At 43.0% G+C, this 16,054-nt stretch overlaps 1 protein-coding gene across 4 annotated transcripts in view; it reads left to right on the forward strand.

Annotated features, from left to right (window-relative positions):
- Window positions 1–1,142: 1,142 nt before the first annotated feature.
- Window positions 1,143–16,054, forward strand: part of GRAMD1C (GRAM domain containing 1C) — a 132,261-nt gene continuing 117,349 nt past the window's right edge. For 2 of the 4 annotated variants that reach the window (XM_002716687.6, XM_089331672.1), the window contains exons 1-2: window positions 1,149–1,303; window positions 9,302–9,454. In XM_002716687.6, the coding sequence (XP_002716733.4) occupies window positions 1,244–1,303; window positions 9,302–9,454 (213 nt within the window). In that variant the 5' untranslated portion in view covers window positions 1,149–1,243. Of the gene's footprint in view, window positions 1,304–9,301; window positions 9,455–16,054 lie in introns of all 4 variants that reach the window. The other 2 variants (XR_016233097.1, XM_089331673.1) reach the window with 2 other exon arrangements.

Here is a 16,054-nt window from a genome sequence, read left to right on the forward strand (position 1 = left end):
GAGGTCTGCTGATCTGAAGCCAGGAGCCAGGAGTTTCTTCCAGGTCTCCCAAGTGGGTGCAAAGTCCCAAGGACATAGGCCATCTTCCACTGCTTTCCCAGGCCATGGCAGAGAGCTGTATCGGAAGTGGAGCAGCTAGGACTTGAACCGGCACCCATATGTGATGCCAGCACTGCAGGTGGCGGCCTTATCCACTATGCCACAGCACCGACCCTGAATAAATGCATCTTTAAAAAAAATTACCAAATAGCAGTATACTCTCTTTTAAATACATTAATTGTTGATATTTTGCTTTTCTGTTGCCTGTAGGGGCCCAAGCACTTGGGCCATCTTCTACTGCTTTCCCAGGTCATAGCAGAGAGCTGGGTTGGAAGTGGGGCAGCCAGGACTCCAACCAACGCCTATATGGGATACTGGCACCGCCGCCGGCTGCTTTAACAGATACACCACAATGCCAGCCCCAGTATTTGTCTTTCTTAAAGCATCTGAAAGGAAGCTGCAGATATTATGACACTTCTACAACACTTCAACAACAATTTTCTAATAGCCACTCTCCAACATAACTACAAATTATTAATTATACATAAGTGAATATCAACAAACTTATCGACGGTTCATTAGTTATTCCACAGCATCCGCTTTAATATACAGTTCAATGTTTCTCAATTGTTCCACAATATCTTTCTTTTTTTTTTTTTAACTTTTATTTAATGAATATACGTTTCCAAAGTACGAATAGTGGATTACTATGGCTTCCCCCCCATACCGTCCCTCCCACCCACAACCCTCCCCTTTCCCACTCCCTCTCCCCTTCCATTCACATCAAGATTCATCCACAATATCTTTCATAGCCGTTTATTTGGCGGGCGGGGAGTGAAGGGAATAACCTTTTATCATTAATTTCAATCCTTTATACAAAAGGACATGACTTCCCTCGCAAGTCACTTTTTCGCACATTGAAGCAAAACACATTTCATAGCAGCTCAGAAGTTTGAGGTTGCGAGATTAAATTCAATCTGACCTCTAGTAAAGATTGGTGTTGAGGCTAGCAAAGTTAATAGCCATCCTCAGGCAGGGGTCCTCAGTTGCCACCAGAGGGCGCAAGACGCCGCCGGCGCGACCCTAGGTGTACTCGGAGGGCTGGCGGACGCGGCGCAAGGCTCCGAGCCAGGAGCGCGCCGCGGAGGGGCGCGGGAGCGCGTCTGGTTGCCCCCTGCCCTCGGCGGGGCGCGCGGGGGCGCGCATGCGCGGCTCCGCGGCGGCGGCGGGAGCCGCGATGGAGGGCGCTCTCCCTGCCCGCCAGGTAAGCCGGCCTCGGTGGCGCGGGCTCCCCAGCGTCGGTTTTGCCGGGTGTTTTTCCTCACGATGGTGCTCTGAACCTTCTCAGATGAGGATAGTTAGTTCCTCCTGTCTCCTTTCTGGGCGCTCTTTGGAGGTGCTGGGAAAGTTGTCGCCTGGGAAACGTTTCCTGTGCTTCCCCGAAGCTGTCCCCTGTGGGCAGAGGTGTGAACGTCTGCTTCCCTCAGGGGGTGCGGGGTGCTTGGCTTTGGTCCCGTTAGTCTCGGTGCAGGTGTGTCAGACTGCGCCCCACTGTCAGGATTCCGACCCAGTACCCCCCTCTTCGCCTCACCTTAGCCCGGGCTAAGAGGCTCCAGATAGTTTCAATCCCTTTGCGGTGCAGCGAATTTTTTCATTTCGGCTAGATTTGTCATCTGTTGGCTCCTTTATTTGATGAAATGGGAAATTGCTCATTAATCTTCAGGATGAGACCGGAGGCTTTTGCTGCAGGAGTCCCTGTGTTTCTTAACAGTGCCCGCCTCACTTTGGCGTTGACTGTGGGTGCATAGTTTGCTTTCGGAGAGCTACAGTCAGTGCTGCAGCATCTGAGTAGCATTTTGCTTCAAGGAACGGTAGAGACACTCAGATGACGATCCAATGAGCAAATGAACAGATGTAGTAGTTCAACGGATAGCCTGGACATTACTATGAAATACACAAGACAGAGATTCATGAACCCAACCAAATCCTTCATTCTATGTCCCTGCCTCTGCAGGTGCAGGATGGAACCCGAGCCGCAGAGATACCATCCCTGCTCTCAATGAGCTTGTTTGTCCAGATTAGAGAGAATCACTACCCCACTGTAGAGTGGAGGAAGCACATTTGGAGAGGTTGAGCGATTTTGCCAAGGAGCCCACAGCTAGTAAGTTAGAGAGATAGGAATCTGTTGTAGCCACCCTGGGGAGCCAGATGTGGAGTCAGATGTGGAAGTTGGTGATGCCACACAGACACTGTGAAGATATGAAGAGATGTGTCACTTCATCTGGGAGGAGCAGGACAGTCTTTCAAGAGCCAGGAAAGAAGACTGGCTCCTGATTTTCATTGTAGTTAGCAGGTGTGCAGGGTGAAGTTTCCTGTGTGTGTACAGGGCTTACCTCTCCCACACACACCGAAGGAGCAAGCACCCGCACACATCCTTATCAGCTTGCCCAGATGAAAGACAGAGGAGGAAGAGGAAAGGTGAGGCTTAAAAGTTGTCAGCAGGCAAATATAGAAAACTCAACAAGCCATTTTTCATTTAGTTGACTTCGACCTTGTTTAAGTAAGCCACTCTGTCTCCTTGTGAGGCCTGTTGCCTGAAACCAATAAGGAAGATGCAAGTTCTATTGAAAGCCTTGTTCAAAGCCCAAAACTGTATTTTGAGAGAGAAAATGAATGCCTAGGTCAGCACTGTCAGTGGTGTTTGGAACTCTGCTGGGGATAGGCTGTCTTGGTTACTCTTGTGTTATGGCTTTAGTGTATTTACAGACAGGTGTGACCTTGACTTATATTTTGGATACTGAGGAACGAGAGTCCCAGAGCTCTTATCCCAAAGGGGACAACTCTCAGGCCCAAGAGTCTGTTAACAGTGTGCTGATGGAGCCGGTTGTCGGCCAGAGTATCAGCACTAACATGACTTCCTGAAGTTCAGCCATTGTGCTGCTCCTTGGGTCAGATCCTATAACATCTGGGTTACGTGGTTAAAAAAACAACAGGTCTCCAGTGAGCTCCATTGCATGAATTCTGTCCATAAAGTATCAAAGCTCCCATTGCTATTCAAATTGCGGAGAGGTCCAGGAAGGGTGACCTGTTCTGACACCATGGCATCTGCCTGTTCAACGAAGACAGGGGTGCCATAGCCTCGTGCAGATGAGATATGCCAAGAGGCATGGATTTGAGCTCTATCCTGGAGTCAGGAGGCCTTGGGGTCATGCTGAGCTTGCAAAGTAGTGCTTCTGTGATCCAAGACACAGTGGGCAGTTTGGTATGGAGGGTCTTGGGGCCAGGGCTGCGAGAGCCTCTGTTTCCAGGAAAACTCAGAATTCTTTTTTTTTTTTTTAACTTTTATTTAATGAATATAAATTTCCAAAGTACGATTTATGCATTACAATGGCTTCCCCCACATACCGTCCCTCCCACCCACTACTCTCCCCTTTCCCACTCCCTCTCCCCTTCCATTCACATCAAGATTCATTTTTGATTATCTTAATATACAGAAGATCAGCTTAGTATACATTAAGTAAGGATTTCAACAGTTTGCTCTCACACAGAAACATAAAGTGAAAAATAATAGATGATTTTTTTTTAAATGATGATGAAATCAGATCAGACCTATTGTCATGTTTAATCCCAGTGAGAGTCAAGTTGGGAGTTGATAATTTCTCTCTTTTTTTTTTTTTTTTTTTTTTTACAGAGGATCAGTTTAGTATACATTAAGTAAAGATTTCAACAGTTTGCACCCCCATAGAAACACAAAGTGAAATATATTGTTTGAGTACTCGTTATAGCATTAAATCTCAATACACAGCACATTAAAGACAGAGATCCTACATGAGGAGTAAGTGCACAGTGACTCCTGTTGGAAAACTCAGAATTCTGACAGTTATTGCTGCTCTGGTGGGATTTAGGGTATGGCCAAGGAGATAGTTTTTTACATTAGAAACTTGTACTATATGTGGATATTGTGAGTGGTCTAGAGATTCAAGAGAAGGGGTTGCAAATGCCTTTATGTGAAAGAGTCTCTTTCTCTCATGTATGTGTGTTTTTTGAGTGTGAGGTGGGGATATACTAATGGGAATGTCTTGGGAAGATTCTAGAGCTTTTTGTTTCCCTTAGGAGTCTGCATAAAGGATGCATGATTTGAAAGTAACAACCTAAATGGGCTTAACTAGAGTTTGTAAATGGGGATTCGACTGCCTTGGGAACCCATAAAGGCCTAACCTTGTTAGACTTAAGATTGTGGATGCTAAGAGGGGCAACAGCTGTTGCTTGACAGTGTCAGGGCTGTACCCTTTTCAGAAATGAAACCAAGGTGATAGGCCTTCCATTACCAAGGGACTTCAGACACTTCATTAAAAGATAAAAAATATAAACGTATTTCTACCCATAAGCTCCATCAAGTTCCAGACACCTTGTAACTAGTGATCCCAGACATTTAGTCCAGTCCTAAAGAAGCAAGGATCCAGGGAATTCCATGTCAATGCAGTCTTTTTCACATTATTAACTAAAAAAAATCAGTACCCTTTGGAGATTTTTTTTTTAAGATTAGGAAAGAAGACAAGTCATTAGGAGCCACAACAGGAGTGTAAGGTGGGTGCCTAATAAGCTTCCAGTGGAACTCTCCTGAACTTGCCCTTGTTTGATGAGAGGAATGAGCAGAAACACTGTTGTGGACAAGGACTCTCAGATGAAGCTTTCCCAGGCATTTTTCTGCTAAAGCTTTGGCTAGATTTCTCTAAACGCTCAGCACTCTCAATGACCTTTGTTCTTGACTGATTCACATACGCTTTGGCAGTATGACTTCCGCCTCTTGGTATCCATTCCCTTGACGATGGCTTCGCTGTAGGTCTGTACTGGTAAAGCCCTGTTTCATCTCCTGTTAGAATTCTTTGAAGAGATGCTGTGGGATCTGGATGCCGCCTGTTTCAAATTTCCATTGAAGGCTCTGCTCTTGTCTGCATCTGCAGCTGGTGTGGTTATGACAGTTTTCACACGCGCTAAGCAAAAAGCTGACTCCACTTTAATTTTTCCATCAGAATGTATAAGCTGAACCAATTGAGATGTTTATGGTTTGACTGTTGTTTCTGCTCTGTGGTCCTCTTAAATTAAGGCATGAACAAGATTAATTTTTACGTTGCAAATTGATGTGAATGGTCTGTTGCTGCAGACTCCATCCTCAGTATCATCACGTCCCTTCCTTTAAAAAAAAAAATGTAAAAATGTATTAGAAAGGGATGAGGGAGGGAGAGAGAGAAGGAGGAGCAAGAGGAGCAGGGAAAAGGAGGGGAGAAGAAGAATGAGGGGGAGAGGGGAGGAAGAGTGCATCCCTCCCCTGGTTCACTCCTGAAATACCAACAATGGCCAAGGTTGGATGGAACCGAAGCCTGAGGCCTGAAGCCAGGAGTGCAATCCAGATCTCCCACATGGGTGCAGGAACCCAGTATCCTGAGCTGTGACTTCTGCCTCCCAGTGTCTGCATCGTTGGAAAGTTTGAGTCATGAGTTGAAACTGGGAATCTAACCCAGGCACTTCACTGTGGGACACTGGAGTCTTAACTGCTAAGTTAAATGCTCTTCCCCTTCTTAATGATGGCTTATCCATTTGTAAACTGTTGATTTCTTTGGGGACATTGTTCCCATAAACTTTTAGTAAAGGATCAGTGATTTTGCCATTCTTCCACTCAAGCTTCATTGTAAATTTGGTGTTTGTTCTTATGCCAATTGTAGCACAATTCACGTTGCTCTGATAGGGGCTCTTTTCAAATTGGTGTCTTGTCTTTCTTAGTTCTCCCATGTTATAACACATTAGTATGAGTTTATTTTGTTGCAAAAATATTTTGAATTCCATGCATAAGCTTTTTCATAATACCCATTTTCTATGAACCTTTTGAAGACCCCTTGTGTTTGTGGGGCAGTGGCTTATCCCTTTTTGTGATTGCCTGCATGAGTATTTCTAAGTCCTGAATGAATGTTTCAAAAGACTCTTCAAGGGAAGCTATTGTCCATGAAAGGTCATACCTGTGCTCCTGGAGAAAACTGTGCGCAGGTAAGATCTTGCCTGTAACGGCTGTGTACAACGGCAGGGTGGTTGAGGGACTCTGTGGGTCGCCAGCTCTCTAGATGTGAAGGCATATTGTAGCTGAGAGGTTGTTAAATGAGGCACTGAACTGATCATAGCCAAGTCTGTAATAGCAAGATGTTTACTAGTTGCTGATTGGATAGTCAGTAATTTCAAGAGTATTAGGGCTTTTTCTGGGTAGAACTGCATCAGAGATGCAGTAATCAAGGGTGAGAAGTGCATTCTTTCCAAGTTTAACAGGCCAAAATGGGCAGTTAAATGGAGAAGCAGCAGGGACCATCATTCTCTCACTAATTAGAACTTATCTGTTTCAGCCCTTGAAGGCCCTTTTGCATGTTTACTGGGCCAAATTATTTTTACTAGAGGTTGAGAGTGGTGATCCATGGAGTCTCACATTTTAAAAAGCCAATTTGTAAATTCTAAAGACTTGATTTAAATTTATTTTATTGCTCACTGGATTTGAGTGTCTGTGGCTGCCATGGTGTATTTTGGAACAATGTATACTATGACCATGGAGAATTTAGGGAGGCGATAGTTCTGATAAGGTGAGGCATGCATATTTGTTGGCTGCTTTATGTTAAGTAACTCCCATAAGACTAGGGGTCCCCTTGTTTGAGCTTACTGGGATCTCCAGGTGTAACTTTAATTCGAGTCTCAGTTTTCATCAAAGCCCTAAAGATTTGCCAACTGATACCTTTCAATAGATGTTGAAGTTAATTTGGAAGCTATGTTGTAGAGGCACAAGAGCCACTCTTTTATTGTTTGTTGTATCCATTATTTTTAATAAATTATATATTTCCTTTTATTTTATTTTTATTTGAAAGACACAGTCACAGAGGAGAGAGACAGAGAAAGAGAGAGAGAGAGAGATCCTCCATCTGTTGGCCCGCCTCTGAAATGACCACAATGGCTGGAGCTGGGCCAGGCCAAAGCCAGGAGACTCTTCTGGGTCTCCCACATGGGCACAGGGGCCCAAGCAGTTGGGCATTCCTCCGCCACCTCCCAGGCACATCAGCAGGGAGCTGGATCAGAAGTGGAGCAGCCAGGTCTGGAATTGGTGCCCATATGGGATGCTGGCATCACAGGTAGAGGCCCAACCTGCCCTGCTATGCCACAACACTGGCCCCAGTTAATTGTATTTTCCTTTTTTTTTTTTTTTTTTTTTTTTTGACAGGCAGAGTGGACAGTGAGAGAGAGAGACAGAGAGAAAGGTCTTCCTTTGCTGTTGGTTCACCCTCCAATGGCCGCCGTGGCCGGCGTGCTGCAGCCGGCGCACCACGCTGATCGGATGGCAGGAGCCAGGTACTTATCCTGGTCTCCCATGGGGTGCAGGGCCCAAGCACTTGGGCCATCCTCCACTGCACTCCCTGGCCACAGCAGAGAGCTGGCCTGGAAGAGGGGCAACCGGGACAGAATCTGGCGCCCCGACCGGGACTAGAACCCGGTGTGCCGGCGCCACAAGGTGGAGGATTAGCCTAGCGAGCCTCGGCGCTGGCCCTGTATATTCCTAACTATGTCAAATTATAGATTCCTGTTTCAGTTTTCTTTGTTTCCTTCATCTGTGTCCAGTTTTTTTTTTTTTTTCCATCTTTTTGGTGATCACTAATTTTCCTTGGAGGATATCTTCTCTACCTGCTCGTATTTACAGATTTCTCCCTCCCAATAGCCTAGAATCAAGATAATCAGAATTAGGAGTTTCCCCTATAGCAATGGTTATAGGATTTAAGAACCCTGGGCCTAGGTGGGATTGACCCAGCCCTTTACTATACCAGGGAGGGTGCCATGGATACCTTCCCCTATAACACTTAGATCTTTGTTACATCTGAAGCATACCTGTAGCAGCAGCAGCAGCAGCAGCAGTATTTAAGAGTCCTGGAGAGACATGTGCTCTTATAATGGTTGTTTACCTCTCCCCCCATTTTCCTTTTAACTCCGTAGTGACAGCTCCTTCATGCATAACCACCCAGTGGGCCCATATCTTGCACAGAATATAATTATTGCTCTGAGCACCTTGTGAGTTGGGGGCCAATGCCTGATTGACACATCTGATTCATTCATTTTATCTTCACTGTTTGTATCAGAGTTTATTTACTAATTTCTCTATCAATAGAGAGTGAGGTTATTTCTACTTTCTTGGTATTACAAACATTCTTAACTCCCATCTATGCATTAAATCTCTGAATTGTAGAAAATGCCTATCTTAGATATCATTGTGTTGTTTTTTTTTTTTTTACAGGCAGAGTGGACAGTGAGAGAGAGAGACAGAGAGAAAAGTCTTCCTTTGCCGTTGCCGTTGCCGTTGGTTCACCCTCCAATGGCCGCTGCTGCTAGCGCGCTACAGCCGGCGCACCACGGTGATCCAAAGCCAGGAGCCAGGTGCTTCTCCTGGTCTCCCATGGGGTGCAGGGCCCAAGCACTTGGGCCATCCTCCACTGCACTCCCTGGCCACAGCAGAGAGCTGGCCTGGAAGAGGGGCAACCGGGACAGAATCCGGCGCCCCGACCGGGACTAGAACCGGGTGTGCCGGCGCCGCAAGGCAGAGGATTAGCCTAGTGAGCCGCGGCACTGACAATCATTAGGGTTTGAAATTGTTCTGCAAAGTGATTGTACCAGTGGACACTCCTATTACGTTGTATTTTTAATGTTTAAATTTTTGCTCAAAAAGATATTGAATTTCTGGACAACTAAACTATTCAACAAATAGTAGTATTTGAAAAATATTTGTATGTATAAATGATGTACCACAGAAGCAAAAACATAGAAATTACTGTCTGAGTGAAAGTTTAAATATTGTCCTTTTAAAATGAAAGTGTATGGGACCGGTGCTGTGGCACAGTGGGTTAACGCCCTGGCCTGAAGAGCTGGCATCCCACATGGGCACCGGTTTGAGACTCAGTTGTTCCACTTCCAATCCAGCTCTCCGCTATGGTCTTGGGCCCCTGCACCCAAGTGGGAGACCTGGAAGAAGCTCCTGGCTCCTGGCTTCGGATTGGCGGCCAATTGGGGAGTGAACCATCAGATGGAAGACCTCTCTCGCTCTGCCTTCCCCTCTTTCTGTTTAACTCTGACTTTCAAATAAGTAAATAAATCTTTAAAAAAATGAATGTGTATGTTCTGAAGACTAACTCTTTTCTTTTTAAAATGGACATTCTCAGTGAGTAATTTAGTGTTTGATGCTTGCTTCCAGGTAGTTAATGAAGGGGATTCAAGCCGTGCCACTGAGTTACAGGAAGAGGCAGAGGAAACTCCTAGTCCAGCTGCGGAGGAGAATACTACCACAGTGTCAACTAAAAAGCAGGGGCCAAATCTGCATTCCTGGAGTGGTGACTGGAGCTTTTGGGTAATATGTTTTCTTTATTTATAGCTTCATTTTAATATTGCATGCAGATTCCTTTTAAGTCTACAGCAATTCATGAGCTATTTATACAATCGTATTAACTTCGAGAGTTCTAGATGGTTAGGTTTTAGTCAAGAGTCTCCACAATGTTTCTGATCATGCTTCCTTTTGACCACTAGAATGCACTGTTGTCTGGTTTCATGGAGTCCAATTATATGCTTCAATTTCCTTTTCAGAGAATTATACTACAGAATAGGATTCCAGTTACACTGCACTTAACTTTATTGATGAGAGATTAGCTTTACACGGAAACTGTATTTCTAAGTGTTACTGGAAAGCTAGCTATTTTATGTAATTTTGATTAAAAAAAGTTAGTTCCTATACATAAAAGCAAGTTTAATAATGCTTGACCTGTAGTGTATAATGACTATAAGATGGGTTTTTAAACAAGCACTTTAGTATTCTGTTTGCTCTGTGCTCACCTGGTTGCATATGCTTCAGGTTTTCCCACTGTAAAAGGAGGCTACTGCTTAAGGGTTAGGCACATTAAAATCATAGAGTATTTTTGTAAGAACCTTTCTGTTGGTCGGCGCTGCGGCTCACTAGGCTAAATCCTCCGCCTTGTGGCGCAGGCATATCGGGTTCTAGTCCTGGTCGGGGCACCGGATTCTGTCCCGGATGCCCCTCTTCCAGGCTAGCTCTCTGCTGTGGCCAGGGAGTGCAGTGAAGGATGACCCAAGTGCTTGGGCCCTGCACCCCATGGGAGACCAGGATAAGCACCTGGCTCCTGCCATCTGATCAGCGTGGTGCGCTGGCCGCAGCGTGCCGGCCGCGGCGGCCATTGAAGGGTGAACCAACGGCAAAGGAAGACCTTTCTCTGTCTCTCTCTCTCACTGTCCACTCTGCCTGTCAAAAAACAAACAAACAAACAAAAAAACACCTTTCTGTTACAGTGTGAATACTAGTGTTTATTAAAGTACTCTTCCTAAACCTAGAAATTTCAATGAGAATTACAAACCGTTTGATATAATCAGCTGTAATACAACTAACTATAAGTGAAGTTTATAAAAGATTATTAGGCATATGTAATTCCAATATTATTTCATTAGAAAGCTGATTTCTTGAGGATTAAGTATGCTTGGCAGTAGGTTTTCCTATAATTTTAGAGTAGATTTAAAAAGACATAATGTTGGAGCCAGCAGTGTGACTTAGTAGGCTAAGCCTCTGCCTGCAACACTGGGATCCTGTATTGGCGCTGGTTTGTGACCCAGCTGCTCCTCTTCTCATCCAGCTCTCTGCTTTGGCCTGAGAAAGCAATAGAAGATGGCCCATGTGCTTGGGGTCCTGCACCCACTGGGATACCCAGAGGAAGCTCCTGGCTTCTGGCTTCCGATCGGCCCAGCTCCGGCCATTGTGAACATCTGGGGAGTGAACCAGCAGATGGGAGGTCTTTCTCTCTTTTTCTCCCTCTCTCTGTCTGTAACTATGCCTCTCAAATAAATAAATAAAATATTTTTAAAAAGACATAATATTAAGAGTATAAATATTAAGAATATGTGCCACCATTCTCTTCATAATTAGCAGTTTAGTTCATTGGAATATTATTAAATCTTAACATGATTAGCCAGGTCTGACTTCCTGTTAAAATTTAACATTATAAATTGAACCATGTCCTAAAGAGAATATTTAATCATGAAGAAATACACCAAAATATCCAAAAAATCATATCATGTCATGATTGAGTTATATCATGTCACACATTTAGAAAACGTTTATGACTATTGTAGTATTTTTGGCTCTTCTACATGGTGATATTTTTTATGGCTTCTGTTGTTTAGGGAACTGTTTGTTACAGCTCCAAGGGTTATCTACAGGGTTATATAGTTATTGTGATTACTCTTGGCAGAATTAGAGCAAGAAAGAAGAGTAACTCAAGAGGAGGAGCTAAGAAAGAAATGGGAAAATTTAGAAATAGGAGGAGAAAGAAAAGAAGAGGCAAGCGTTGTTATTACTCAAAGTATAGTATGTGGGGCCACAGGTTGAGCATTATCAGCTGATTAGAATCTTGGGCCTAGATCTACTGATCAGAATCTTCATGTTTCACAGGATTCCAAGTGATTTGCAGATACAGTAGTAGGGAAGCACTGGTGTCTTAAGTTTACTTTGGCTCATTTTAAGTCTCTGAGATATTGTAAACACTTTATTGAATTCTTTGAAAAAATTTTTTAAAATTTTATTTGAAAGAAGAGGGGAGAGAGAGAGAGAGAGGGAAGGAAGGACACACACACTCACACTCACATCGAGGGATAGCTTTCATCAGCTGGTTCACTCCCCAAAAGTCCACCACAGCCAGGGTTGTGTCATGTTTTACCTAGGAGCTAGGACATTAGTTTGGATCTCCCACATGGGTGGCAGGGGCTCAAGTACTTCAGGTAATGACCTGATGCCTTCCAGGAGGCAGGATTAGACATGGAGTGGCCAGGACAAGAACCAGTCACTCCAATATGGCATGCGGGCATTCCAAGTGATGGCTTGAAGGCTGTACCACACACCCTCTGGAAGGAATTCTTATATGAATTCATATAGAATAGACCTAAAGTAGACTTAAAGACAAATACAACATCTCAGAAGTTTTACAGACTTTTCCAGAGGCCATTTACTCCAAAACCAGAACCATCAAGAACTCAGAAGCAAATTGAAAAAAAGGAACTGCATCAACAAAGTCAGATTTCATATCTCAAATCTTGAAGTTTCCTTAATATATTTTTGCCATGTTTTTTGTAAGCCTACATAAGTTGAATAGAATACTTAATGGTAATACATAATTGCAAATAATGACAGCAGAAGTTTAAAAAATGTAGAAACCTTGTCCTTTTAATATGGAGGTCTATGCAGCTAAGTTGACTCTAACAATATTACAGCTGAGAAAAATGATGTTCCAGCAGTCTGAAAATGAGTAAATGCATTTAATATTGGCCATTTTATTTATTTTTAATTAATTTATTAGGCAGAGAGACAGAGAAAGAGAAAGACAGACAGCTAGAAAGGGAACTCCCATCCAGTGGTTCACTCCCGAAATACCCAAAGCTGCACCAGGAACCAGGAATGCAATCTAGATCTTTCACATGGATGACGGGAACAAAATTCCTTAAGACATCACCATTGTCTCCTAGAGTCTGAATTAGCGGAAAACTAAAGTCAAGATCTGGAGCCAGTTATGGAATCCAGGTATTCCAAGATGGGGCACAGGCATTTTAACTGGTAGCTTAAATGCTAAGCTAAATGCCTGCCCCTCTACCACTTTAAATCCACCTGCTTCTCCCACTGACTCTACCATTTTATTTACTTTTTGTTCTCCTTGCAATAAAGTGGGAATTGCATGAATATAATAAGATGGCAGAGTTCTCTAAGGAACTCCAAATTAGCACAAGGAAGACCTGTGGTATAACACAAAAATATTAGTGAGGCACATGACCTGGTATTTAAGCAAATATTTAAGAATGTCAGAGCCATTTCAATGGAATATCCAATGAATCTGGAACTGTGCCTTTTTTTAAAAAAAAAGATTTATTTGAAAGAGTTATGGAGAGAGAGGGAGAGATCTTCCATTTACTGGTTCACTCCCCAGATGGCTACAATGGCCAGGCCTGGGCTAGGCTAAAGCCAGGATCCAGGAACTTCATCCAGATCCAGGTCTCCCACATGGATGGCAGGGGCTCATATACATGGGCCATCTTCTGCTGCTTTTCCGAGGCCATTAGCAGGGAGCTGGATTGGAAATGGAGCAGCCGGGAAATGACTGGAGCCCAAATGGGATGGTGTTATCACAGGCAGTGGCTTTCCCTGCTATGCCACATTGCCAGCCCCTTAGAGCTGTGCCTTTTTATTTTAGGTAGATTTCTACCAAAATGATTGGCAGCTTATAAAGTTTTGGTATTTAAAGAGTTAAGTTTTGGAAATCTTGAAAATTCACTAATGTAGAATAACTCATGTATTCTAGCCTGGTTAAATCAGTTGTTTCATGGTAATGCTTTCAGAGGACAGCATGATATCACTGAATGATTTAGAGATTAGAAGCAAAACATTTGGAATGGATTGTCTGTCCCTGGTGATTTTTCTGTGCAGTGATCTTGAGCATGTTGTATAACTTGTCTGACCTCAGTTACCTCACCTATAAAATTAGAGACTGAATCACAGTATTACAACACTGGTGTGTCTTGAACCAGTCATAATCTCATGCTGTTTAACAGATTGGCTAATACGTGTGTTTTTGTCAGCAAGACTTTAAGAAGATTCAGACTTCATAGTTATTGATAGTGAAATCAACAGCTTCAGATTTTCTGTTTTAATTCTGTAATATAAATATAGGATACTTGTATTTTATCTATTTAAAAATTAAAATATGTAATATGCATGTGCAAAATAAATTTTCTTAACTATTTAACCCCAATAAAATAATAAAAATTATGTGAAATGAAGAAATTAAAATAAAGTTAATGGGGCAGGTATTCAGCATAGCAGTTAAGAAGCTGCTTGTGACATCTGTACCTCATATTGGAGTGCTTGGGTTTGAGTTCTGGATCTACTTCTTTTTTAATTTTACTCAAGGTATGTAAATTTCTTATTTTTATTTTATTTTTATTTTTTGACAGGCAGAGTGGACAGTGACAGAGAGAGAGAGAAAGGTCTTCCTTTTTGCTGTTGGTTCACCCTCCAATGGCCGCCGTGGCCGGTGTGCTGCGGCCGGTGCACCGCGCTGATCCGATGGCAGGAGCCAGGTACTTATCCTGGTCTCCCATGGGGTGCAGGGCCCAAGCACTTGGGCCATCCTCCACTGCACTCCCTGGCCACAGCAGAGAGCTGGCCTGGAAGAGGGGCAACCGGGACAGAATCTGGCGCCCCGACTGGGACTAGAACCCGGTGTGCCAGCACCACAAGGCGGAGGATTAGCCTAGTGAGCCGCGGCTCTGGCGTAAATTTCTTATAAAGAGTTTTAGGAACATAGTGATACTTTCTATCCTACCTTTATCCCCTCATGTTCACCCTTCTTCTTTATTTTCCCTCTCCTATTCCCACTCTTAATTTTTACAAAGATCTATTTTTAGTTTACTTTATACTCATAAGATTAATCCTATACTAAGTTAAGAGTTCAGCAAATAGATGAAGAAAAAAAAAAACACTGTTCTTCAACAGTAAAGACAAGAGCTAAAAACAATCACTGAATCTCAAAATGTCAATTTCACTCCTATACATTATATTTTTGGTATTCTATTAGTTACCACAGATCAGAGAAAACATATGGTATCTGTCTTTTTAGGACTGGATTACTTCATTAAGTATAGTGATTTCCAGTTGCATCCATTTTGTTGCAAAATACAGGATTTCATTTTTTTTTATCACTGAGTAGTATTTTATAGTTTTTTTATCCAGTAATCAGTTGATGTATATCTGGGTTGATTCCATATCTTAGCTATTTTGAATTGAGCTGTAATAAACATGGGGTACAGATAACTTTCATAGGTTAATTTCTTTTTGTTTGGGTAAATTCCCAGGAGAGGGATTGCTGGGCCATGTGGTAGATCTATTTTCAGATTTCTGACTCTATATACTGTCTTTCACAATGGCTGCACCAGTTTACGTTCCCATCACAGTGGATTAGTGTACCTTTTCCTTCATATGCTTGACAACATTTATTGTTTGTTAATTTATGTATGAGAGCCATTCTAACTGGGGTGAGGTGCATTTCCCTGATGGCTAGCCATCCTGAGCATTTTTTCATGTGTCTATTGGCCATTTGCATTTCCTCTTTTGAAAAATGCCTGTTTAAGTCCTTTGCCAATTTCTTAACTGAATTTTTTGTTTTGTTGTTGTTGAGTTTCTTGAACTCTTTATAGATTCTGGATATTAAACCTTTATCAGTTGCATAGTTTGCAAATATTTTCTCCCATTCCTTAGGTTGCCTCTTTACTTTGCTGAGTGTTTCTTGTGCAGCGCAGAAGCTTCTCAAATTCATGTAATCTAATTAGTGAATTTTGGCTTTGATTGCCTGTGCTTCTAGGGTCTTTTCTAAGGAGGCTTTGCCTATGGCAATGTCTTACAGATTTCCCCAATGTTCTCTATTAATTTGATGGTATTGGGTCATTGATTTAGGTCCTTGATCCATTTTAAGTGGATCTTTGTGAAAGGAGTAAGGTAGGGGTCCTGTTTCATACTTCTGCATGTGGAGATCCAGTTTTCCCAGCACTATTTGTTGAATAGACTGTCTTTGCTCTAGGGATTGATTTTTAGGTCCTTTGTCAAAGATAAGTTGGTTGTAGATGTGTGAATTGATTTTTGGAGTTTCTCTTCTGTTGCATTGGTCTACATGTCTATTTATTGTCAGTACCTGGCTGTTTTGATAATAACTGCCCTGTAGTATGTCTTGAAATCTGGTATTGTGATGCCTTTAGCTTTGTTTTTATTGTATTAAGATTGCATTAGCTGGCCGGCGCCACTGCTCACTAGGCTAATTCTCCGCCTTGCCGCGTCGGCACACTGGGTTCTAGTCCTGGTCAGGGCGCCGGATTCTGTCCCGGTTGCCCCTCTTCCAGGCCAGCTCTCTGC

This window comes from Oryctolagus cuniculus, chromosome 4 (genome assembly GCF_051225735.1).
Source record: "Oryctolagus cuniculus isolate XC-2025 breed Fujian yellow rabbit chromosome 4, ASM5122573v1, whole genome shotgun sequence".
NCBI lineage: Eukaryota > Metazoa > Chordata > Mammalia > Lagomorpha > Leporidae > Oryctolagus > Oryctolagus cuniculus.